Source organism: Etheostoma spectabile, unplaced genomic scaffold (assembly GCF_008692095.1).
Source record: "Etheostoma spectabile isolate EspeVRDwgs_2016 unplaced genomic scaffold, UIUC_Espe_1.0 scaffold397, whole genome shotgun sequence".
Lineage (NCBI taxonomy): Eukaryota > Metazoa > Chordata > Actinopteri > Perciformes > Percidae > Etheostoma > Etheostoma spectabile.
In genome coordinates, this window is record NW_022605601.1 from 478132 (window position 1) to 488625 (window position 10494).

At 38.9% G+C, this 10494-nt stretch overlaps 1 protein-coding gene across 1 annotated transcript in view; it reads left to right on the forward strand.

Moving 5' to 3' along the window:
• The window catches only part of sorcs2 (sortilin-related VPS10 domain containing receptor 2), a 530001-nt gene that overhangs the window by 333476 nt on the left and 186031 nt on the right, over positions 1–10494 (forward strand). Inside the window, exon 4 of the mRNA XM_032511626.1 lies at positions 3676–3840. Within this exon, the coding sequence (XP_032367517.1) occupies positions 3676–3840 (165 nt within the window). The remainder of the gene's footprint in view (positions 1–3675; positions 3841–10494) is intronic.

A 10494-nucleotide genomic window follows, 5' to 3' on the forward strand; every position in this document is an offset into this window, starting at 1 on the left:
AGACTAGTTTAAAGTTATCTTCATTGAAAAGTACAGTGCTTTTCCTTCAAAAATAAGAACATTTCAATATGACCCCAAACTTTTGAACGGTAGTGTATGTAAATATATAAATATATAAATATATATATATATATATATATATGTTTTTTGTTTTGTTTTTAAACATTAGTGATTAGTGATCATAACATCCTGATAAGAAAGAAAAAGAAGACATAAAATCACAAGGGTGTGTCTGAGATTTTTTTTAAGCTACAGCGGTGTTAACATTCTTGCATGTAGCAACATGCTTACAGCAGTAAAAGATGTCATCTTGGCTGCCATTGTTGTTAAATTCTCCCTAATTCTGGGTCACATTACTCCTGAAAAAATTCCGGCAATGTCGTATTTGGCTTAAAAGCCTTTATATCCGATTTTTGACTGTAGAAACTGCTGCCATACTCTATAATTGTCCACCGCTAACTATAGCTACATACTGATGGCAAAAAAACATCTTATCTTGGTTGCCAATGTTCTTAAATTCTCCCCAATTTCGGGTCACATTACTGCTGAAACATGTCTGATTGAGTAGTGTTTGGTTCAAAAGCCTTTATCTGTGATTTTTGACGGTAAAAAGTGCTGCTTCATTACATTACAATCTAACGTTAGCATACTTTAACTATTAAGTAGCTGCATGTTAATGCCTAATAGCTGTAATCTTGGCAGCCAATACTGGTCATTCCTCCCTAATTTTGGGTCCCATTACTGCTGGGACTTGACCGGATGTGTAGTATTTGGTTTAAAAGCCTTTATTGGTGATTATTCACAGTAGAAGGTCCTGCTATATACTCTGCTGCAGTAGCTCCAGCTGCTTTTAGTAAAACAAAACTGGAGTGCAGCGGTTATTCCAGGAAACACCCTGGCCAATCAGAGCAGACTAGGCTTTTTCGGGAGGGGGGCTTGAAGAAAAGCTCCACCAGGCCGTCTCATTACAGAGGGTGAATACAGGTGCAGCAGCCAGAAAGATAAAGTGTTTCTTGGATATTAAGCATGTCAACATGTCCCAGTACAAAACACAGAAGAAGTATGACCTTAAAAATGCTATATAATAGTTACCCTTTAATGTTTGAGAGGGGGTTGTGTGCGTGTGCGTGTGCTTGTGCGTGTGTGTGTGTGTTTTCCACCAGTGTTTTTCTTTGAGCTTGAGCCAAGATGTGAAATTCGTCAAGTGTGTTTGCCAGTCACCTCCACTCCCTTCACTGTAGTACATGTGCCACCAGGGATAATGTGTATAATGCATAAGGACACCTTCAGCTAATGGATTTGTCCTGTAGGCAAGGTGGAGAAAAATGCTTTCAAACCTCTCATCTTCCTGTACTTGACACCTCGCAAGACAATGTGTTGCCCATGTTTGCCTTCTTTATTCTCCATTGCAACCAAACGTATAATTTCTCGCCTTGTCCTTAGAGAGGTGTGAGTGTGAGTGGACAGTTCTGTACAAGCTGACGCCTCAGAGGAGACTGGGGTTCATTTCTGTTGTTTCTATTGTGAATCAAGTTGAAGATTAACTTAATCCAGTGACATCTTGTTGATAGTCTGACTTGACTGAAGACATCGACCCGGGGCATGCGCGACAGCGGGACCCAAAGCGTAACGTTACTGAGGCAAAGGTCGGAAAATATTGAAAGGTGAGAGCCGCAAGGTCTGTGGTACATTGCCATAGCAAATATCCCATTAACATTGACGAGCCAAAACCGCTCTACGTTGACTATAGCGCCCTATAATAATCATTGCCAAATTTGATACAGAGCCTCATAGCGGCATGCTGAATGAGCATCACAAGTTTAGTGTTGATAGCAATTTTTGCCAATCTGGAATCTTTTGCCGATCTGGAATCTTGCTTATGAGGTTATAAGGTCATAAGGGGCAAGATTACCTCCCCTTTCTCTGCGTCGCCCGCCCAGAGCATTTGACCCACCCATAAGAGAGAGACATCATGGCTTTCAAACGAGCAAAGTGGCAGTTGGTCAAGGCCACACCCCTAGCCTCCCCCCTCTCTCCTCCTCAAAACCGACTGACTCAGAAATGGCACATGTATACTAAGCAAAGCTCATTGTGGGACTGGCTCCAGTTGCTGTAATTCTGCACCAAGGCTGAATTTTGGGGAAAAAAATTTGACATAGGGGACTCCAAACGATGGGTTAAGAGCTTTGCAAAGATTTTTAAGAGGTCGATAGCTAGAGCACTCTGTAGGATCCTTTTCCTTTTTCAAGAATAAGAAAATCAAGGCTATGTTAACATCCCTTCAAAGTCCACCCTTTAAGTTAATTATGTCAAGAAGGAATGGGCCCAGCTGTTCCCAAAAAGTAGCATAAAACTCAGGGGGATCCCATCAAAGCCTGGTGATTTTCCCTTTTGTATAGTCTGTACTGCCACCTTGATTCTTCTATAGTTATCTATTTATCTATGTCAGCTGATTCCTCTACTGATGATTGTGGCAAGTCAAGCTGATTTAACCATCTGTCACAGTGGGTTTTACACATCAAATAGCATTAAACAATTGCAGAACAGTGTGTCAATATTTTTTAATAATATCTTTTACTATTGTGCATAAAACACAAAGTACGATTTTAGTTTTCAAATAGTTTTGGGTGTAAAATTCTGCAGTGAACATGACTGCGCTGTCAGGTCCACAGAGCAAACTGAAGACACCGTGGTGGCTTCCACACACACTTGTTTCTCTGATAAGTTCTGTTAACACTGTTAACATGTGACAACTTGGCTTATTGGGACCATTAAACTTTGCAGTAAATATATATTTTTAAGGAAAACATAAAATAACCCCAAACCAATGCTTATGCATTGGGAAAAAAAGGCATCTGAAAGAATCAAATGCATAGGATGTCTGCAGTGACACTTTCGGGAACACAATGGAAATTAAATGACAGCTTTCTGAGATAAAAAATTGTTACGCTTATAAAAATCTAAAAGCAAATACACAGTGTTATATTAAAATATAAGGTGTCCCATTTTTTAGCGCTTGTGAAAAAAGAGGTCTTATTGTGTTTGAGATGGAGTCATGGATTCTGTTTGTTTTTTGCCTGCAGTTGTGCGTATTGACAGATTTTTTTGACTGATTATTTGTTGCCATTTTACAGCTTTTGTGCACACCTACACTTGCAGTGTGGATACTAGGCACTGTTTTATAAATAAGGCCCTAGATGCAAACAGCACCATAATGATGATAAACACCAAAACCTAGAAACCCTCATTGGACAGTTTCCCGCCTCTCACAAACTCCTAAAGAATGTGATTGGTTCATTAGTTCTTATCGATCACCCCTATTGGTAGACTTATTTCTGGGTGTCCAAGACATAATTATGATTAGTGGGTTGGCAGGTCCTAGTTTGCCCTGCGTTTAAAGCCTTCACATTATGAGCTATAAAACTCTAAATAGATAGTCAATACAGTGATGCCTCAGTGTAAGCTTTATGGGAAGTTCTTATGGCCAAGAGAATGGCCTTGATTAAATGTGCATGCATGGCCATGCATGCATTTTCTAGTGCAGGAAGGTGAGTTGATATGAACAACAACTGATATAAGAAGGAAAGTGTCTTTGAGTCTTTCGCAGTCTTCCGCAGCAAGAAATACATTGTGGGAAATGACCTCTGTTTTCTTCCCTTTCTCCTTTTCTTTCAGGTAGTGCTGGTTGGTTCATCCATAAATGAAAGGGATCAAATGCTGTTTATCAGCACAGATGAAGGTTCTTCCTTTCAACGACAGCCCATCTCCTTCACCCCGGACACGCTCATATTCCACCCTAAGGAAGAAGACAAGCTCCTGGCCTACTGCAAGGAGGGCCGGGTGGGTATCACAGCACTGCAGAAACATTAAAATAAATAGTTGGTTTTGTAGCTGAAAGAAGACAGAAGTTATGATACACCAGCAACAAACATTTGCTGTTCGTGCAGCAAAGCATTAATTTTAAATTTATATTATTGACAATTATTATGTTTTGTATAAATTTGTATAGCTTTGCTATTATACGGTTCAGGTCTAATTCATTTTAAGATGAAACTATTTAGTACGATTCGATTCAATACTGAATTGACTCGAAGCAATTGGTTGAGATAGAATCAGTGGTGTTGTTATATCTGAAAAATTGGTGGAACACCAACTATTTCGAAAGGTGGGCTACATTCCAGTAAAAATAAATGACTAAGTATCTCACTCTGTTAACATGTCAACCAACTGCATGGCTCCTCAAAACTTTTAAAAACAGTGAAGCTTTCCTCTACCAGGTGTTGCATACATACATACAGAGAGAGAAATAAACCAAACCATTTTCCCGCCACTGTTGGAACACATTGTCCTGTTCAGATGCTAGGAAATAAGTATTGTTTGCTACTGGAGAGAATTGCTAATCTGTTTTAGGTCTTTTTCTAAACTGTGGCCATATTCTAAGTGGTAACTTGATTACAGGATTTGAGAACAGTATGATTAGATGTAAGTTTCACATGGACCCAGTGTGGTCTCTTTTTGTTTTTATATGTGTATGTCAAATGTAAAATCTTTGCTATATTCACAGCCCAGTAGTACCAGAGAAAGTTAGGTAGCCCCAACCCCCCTGCCACCTTGGGAACCTCTAGGTATGTCTTCTTCATCCTAGGGTTTCAGTTGATAAAAGAAGAGATTGACCGGTCTAGTTGTTTAAACACTGTCTTGGGTTTAAAAATGGGGATCATCTGAAAAATATAAAGAAATCTAGGCAGCACTATCATCTTGTTGCTCTGGCTCCAATTCTACTTTTAGAAAAATTAGAAATTCAATGAAATTAGTAATAATGCCCATCTCTTAAAGTCCTTGTTTGTTCGCTCTAATATTGCTAACAGGTTAGCTCTTAAATAGTGGGGATAACTTTGATCCCTAAGTTTAAATGGAAAGATGGAATAGTCTGGACAGTAGCTGTAGGTGAGCATTATACTTTATAATTTTAATTCACATCAGGAGGGATGGGTCAAAGCCAAATTTTCTAGGACCAGGAAAAAATATTGCCCCTCAACACGGTCAAACACCACCCCTGTGTATTTTCTGTATGGGGCGAGTATAAGATATTGAGCAGTCGGCGCATGTTGTTAAACAACAGGCATTACAGTTTCAATGAGGGTGGCTAATATTTTATATGGTTAATAAGGATTTTATACTTAAAGTTCAGGAGGCTTATTGGACTGTATGAACTACACCGTAGAGGGTCTTTATCCTTGTTAAGTAAAACTGATATAATTGCCTGTGTCATGGTTTGGGGTAGTTTCTGCTGGTCAAATATCTCCTAAATACGTCCGGCTAAGTATTGGTGCGAATTTAGCAATATATTATTTATAAATTGAAAAAACCCGCCTGGACCCGATGCTTTATTACCTTGCATTGCCATTATTAATTGCCTGCATAACTTCAGCTGTTGAAATTTCTTTGTCTATATTGATTCTCAGGCGCTATCTTTGGGATAGCCAAGCTGTTTAAAAAATATTGGTAAATGATGGGTCATTAGCCATCTCTGATCTGTAAAGGGTAATATAAAATTGTTTGAACGGATCTTTCTCTCCTGTCGCTGTGTTTATTTTAAGGATGGTGTTACTGACTGCAGGGGTTTTCCTGCTTTTTCTCCTTGCTATTAATATTTCAGTCTTGATTTGAAAAAATGATTGCTCCGTGTGATAGAAAGATGATCAAATTCTGTTTTTAGGATTAGTTTTTTTTTTATAAGGTCAAGTCAAGTCAGGTGTCAGCAAACAGTTGATCTACGTCCACCAATCTCCCAAATGTTGTTTGTTTCTTTCTTTCATAGACTGTGTAGGATATTTTCTGGCTTCTAAGAGGCTTTAAAAGCCTCTCTGACTGTTGTTGTTGGCATGCCTGGAGTACAGTTAAGATCCAGAAATAGATCAATCTCCTGAGAGATACATTTCTCCCTAGTCCCTAGACAGCAGCAGCGGGCCGAGGCCCTAAGTGAGCGCTTTTGCTGCTGTAATCTGACAGTAAATCAGTATAGATCCAGGTAACATTGCCATTGTGTCTCCCCCCCAATAATCATATACAGTATTACGTGAGTGCACATATAACCACAGTAATACTGTTGCATGCATTAGCATGCAGCTAGTGGACTTTTATGCTAATTTAGTATATTTTATATGAACATCTCAGGACATTTAAATGTCCGTATAAACTTAATACACCGAAATACATATCTATGTATTTCATACATGAATCCACAGGTTGGATAGATGACTCACAGACAGGGACTTCTGGTTGGACAATGAGAGGATAGCACGCACGGATCGGTAGCTCTAGCTACAGTAGCTCTAGTTGTGTTTAAAATTACATTCTATACAAAGTCAGACTAATCTATCAAATAATTTGTGTCAAAATATACTTCACATGCACGGAAATAAGGCTCATTAAATGAAAATTGCAGACAACACAAGCCGCTAAAATGGGGACAGCAGACAAGGCAGGCCCTGATGAAGTCAAAGGGGAGAGTTTGGGCAAGAAACCCCTGCAACAAAATAGAAGAGAAAATTGTCGACATAACTACATTGAGAGGGCACATTGCTGCATTAAAAGCCGAAAACAATTCAGCCATTAACTCATCAAAAGCACAAGTGGAAAGTCAGAATCGCACACTGAAGGAGATAGCTGTCTACCTCCAACACGTCTGATGCCATAGCAGAGTTGCAAAACAATGTTAAACGCCTCTCTAACCAAGTAGAGCAACTGTCTGATAAATAGGTGGATTTAGAGGGACGATCAAAGAGACAGAATCTCTAAACCACTTGGGTACTTGTGGGAAAAGAAAGAGGGAAAACTATGACAGACGTTGTTGCGCAGCTCTGCTTAAAAATCTCTGGATTTAGCCGAAACCCCGCTGATAGACAAAGCCCATAGAGCTCTGCCAGGATGATGGTGGCCCACCAAGACATTTGATCGTGGGGCTACACTGCTGCCACACACGAGGAAATCTTACCGAAAAATACGGGCAATAGGAATCTGAAGTACAAGAAGACCAAATCCAAATCTTTCGGGATCTGCCACAGACCGTGGTTTAACGCGGAGCAGAATTCACTACGCACAGGACCTACTATGGGACAAACCGGGAGTGAGATTCAACACGAGAAGCGGTGTTTACCAAGCTAGAGGAGGCTCGTTGATATGCGGAGCAGCACTTTGGATCCTCAGGCATCTCAACTTGATGGCAACAACTGGTTATGCATCTAAGATCCAACTATCGATAATTGATGTTTGTTAAGAGGTGAAAGGTAACTCATGGGCTTTTGGACATGCAGTAAAGGTTTCCTGTTCATAATATCTTTGACGTTGAGGATTGAGACATCCTCATTTCTGTTTCATTGCTAAGCATGAAGGGCTAGGCTGCATACATAAGTGTGTGAAGGATGTACAAGTCTGACTTTGTTTTTTTCTGTTTTTTCCATTATTAGCGGAAGAGCTATTGATTAGGTATTAGTTAATGATTAAGATCTCAGGTTATTGATGTGGCACCTATGTTATTATTGTTTTGTTAGGTGTATATGCAGGGGCTTTTCTCCCACCATTTCAGGTAGTTCAGGTAAGGATGATGTTTTTTGTGTAATGTTTGAATGGGGGTGGGATGGGTGGAAGCACTGCTTAACTCAGGACTGTGAAGAGAAGGAAGCCAAATAAAAACGGGCCCTTGCCCATCCTTGCACGTTGTAGTTACTGATGGATGCTGCTCCTTGCGGCAGTGCATTTGCATGGCACTCAGACATTTCAAATCGTCACCAATGAAAAGGGAACTCCCTGTTGAGTTCAATGATATCTCACACAATAGTCTACATCAAACAGGTCATTAGTTAGAAAGAGGCGTGGCTAAAGCATAGGGTGGCGGATCAGACATTACCAATCAAAAAGGAACTCTCTGCTAAGTTCAATGACACCTTAAAGAAGACTCTACCTTAAACAGTTATGAAAGGGGGCGTGGCCTGAGTAAGTGTGGACTGCTCAGTATCACATGTAGGCCACACATTATAAGTTTCATGTAAATCGGATGATGTTTGTCATATAAAGCTGATTTCCTGTTGCCAGCAGTGGGTGCTATGACCAAAAGTCAAGTAACTCAAGTTACAAGTTGTCATGATGACATGATGATGTTGAGATCAGGGCTCTTTGGGGACCATGCCATCACTTCCAGGACTTCTTGTTCTTCTTTACACTGAAGATAGTTCTAAATGACCTTGGAGTTGTTGTCTTGCTGCAGAATACATTTGGGGCCAATCACACGCCTTCCTGATGGTATTACATGATAGATAAGTATCAGCTAGTATTCCTCACCATTAATCCTGACTAAACTCCATTTGCAGAAAAGCAGCCTCAAACTTGCAAGAAACCTCAACCATGCTTTACTGTTGCCTGCAGACACTCATTATTGTAGCGCTCTTCAGCCCTTCAGCCAACAAACTGTCTTCTGCAACAACCAAATATTTCATTTATTTGACTCATCAGTCCAGAGCACCTTTCATGCATTGTTGAGTGTCTTGGCCTTGTTTCCATGTGAGAGGTATGGCTTTTTTGGCTGCAACTCTTCAATGAAGACCACTTCTGGCCAAACTTCTCTGGACAGTAGTTGGGGTCCCACAGGTTTCTGCCAGTTCTGAACTGATGTCACTGCTGGACATCTTCCCATTTTGAAGGGAAATAAGCTTAATGTGTTTTTCATCTGCTGCACTAAGTTTCCTTGGCCGACCACTATGTCTACGATCCTCAACGTTGTCTGACTTCTTGCAAGTGTACCTATAAAATTGATGCTGGTTTGATAACAAAGGGTACTAACACCAAATATTGATGTGACTTAAATTTTTCTTTTGCATTTTGCATTTATATTTTTGAAAATTGTTAGTTTACAGCATTTTTTCACACCTGCCTAAGACTTTCACAACTGCCTAAGACCTTTGCACAGTACTGTACTGTTTATACATATACAGTATATGTATTTATATAGATCATTTTTTATATAATTCAATGAAGGGCAAAAATGTATCATTCCATACACTTACTAACCAATAACTAACTATGAAAAACATCAGTCACAACTTTACAATAGCTATGATGGTGTCATGACAGATGGTTTACAAAGTGTTTAACAAGATATTATAGTCATCTGTTGCAACTTTATAATAACCATCCAGACACTGTTTACAGACGGTTTACTAACCACTGACAAAGTATTAACTAATCTATCTATCTATCTAAATAACGTTTATAGATAGTTTACAAAGTATTTATTAACTATTAACATGGTATTAGGTATATGATTAACAAGGTATGATAGTCATCTGTTGCAACTTTACAATAACCATCCAGACACTGTTTATAGACAGTTTACAAACCAAGTAACCAGTAGCCCTTAACAAAGTGTTTGGAATATCTGGTCCATCTATCTATATAATGGTTTTAGATGTTTTAAAAAATGGTTTCTTAAAAGCTTACAAACATATTTTAATCATTACCCGATATCTAATATAGTATACAAGGGATTTAGTGTGTGTAACAATCAGCTGTTAATTTACAGCACTAATATTTTATTAAGTACACTTTAATTGTTTGTTAACAGTAAAATGACAGTTTGCTAACAGTTAAATTACAGTTAGTAATTAACTAAAGATTAATTACCAATCAATTTACCATCTATTAATGATGGTTATTATTAGGGATGAGCGAGTACAGCATTATCTGTATCTGTATCTGTTTACCACATGAATTACGTGTATCCGTATTCGTACTCGGACTGGGCGGGGCCTAACCCGGAAGTGGTAAGATTCAACCCGGAAGTGGGTCGGGTTGTCTTGAAATGGGTGGGGCTTTAATCGGTTTGTTATTTTAAGCATGCTATTGATATGGGTTGATCAGAAATTGTTATATTTATTGCTGATTAGAAAACTATTTCCATGACAGCATCAGCATTGAGCTTCAGACCAGTGGTGTTGTCATGGTAACAAACAAACTATATAGGCCTACAGTATACAACAAGTTTTGCAACAATAAATACAACAATGTGGTTGCAATTATTAAGTAAATTGTAATGAACAAGAGTTTTCATACTCCATAATAAAACTTTTTCTTCTTTTTAACTCTTAATCATTTTTTGGGGGGGTTCTTTTTTATTTTCACAAGTATGTGTGAGTGTGTGTGTCTATGAGCGAGAGAGAGAGAGAGAGAGAGAGAGAGAGAGAGAGAGAGAGAGAGAGAAACAAAGAGAGACAGGGGGGCGGGGGGTTGGAATGTGTGTGTATCTTAATTTGTAATATTATTTATTTATACCACAACTGCCTTTTATTTTTTTTATAAAACACAGAAAGAACGTTTCAGACACTCAAAAAAAACTGGTTAGAGCCAGCAGGCAGTTTAAAAAAAAAATTAAAAAAAACTCTGACGGCATAGATGCAACCCGAGTCGAGTTCTACCAACACCATGTCTGAACAATCCCCA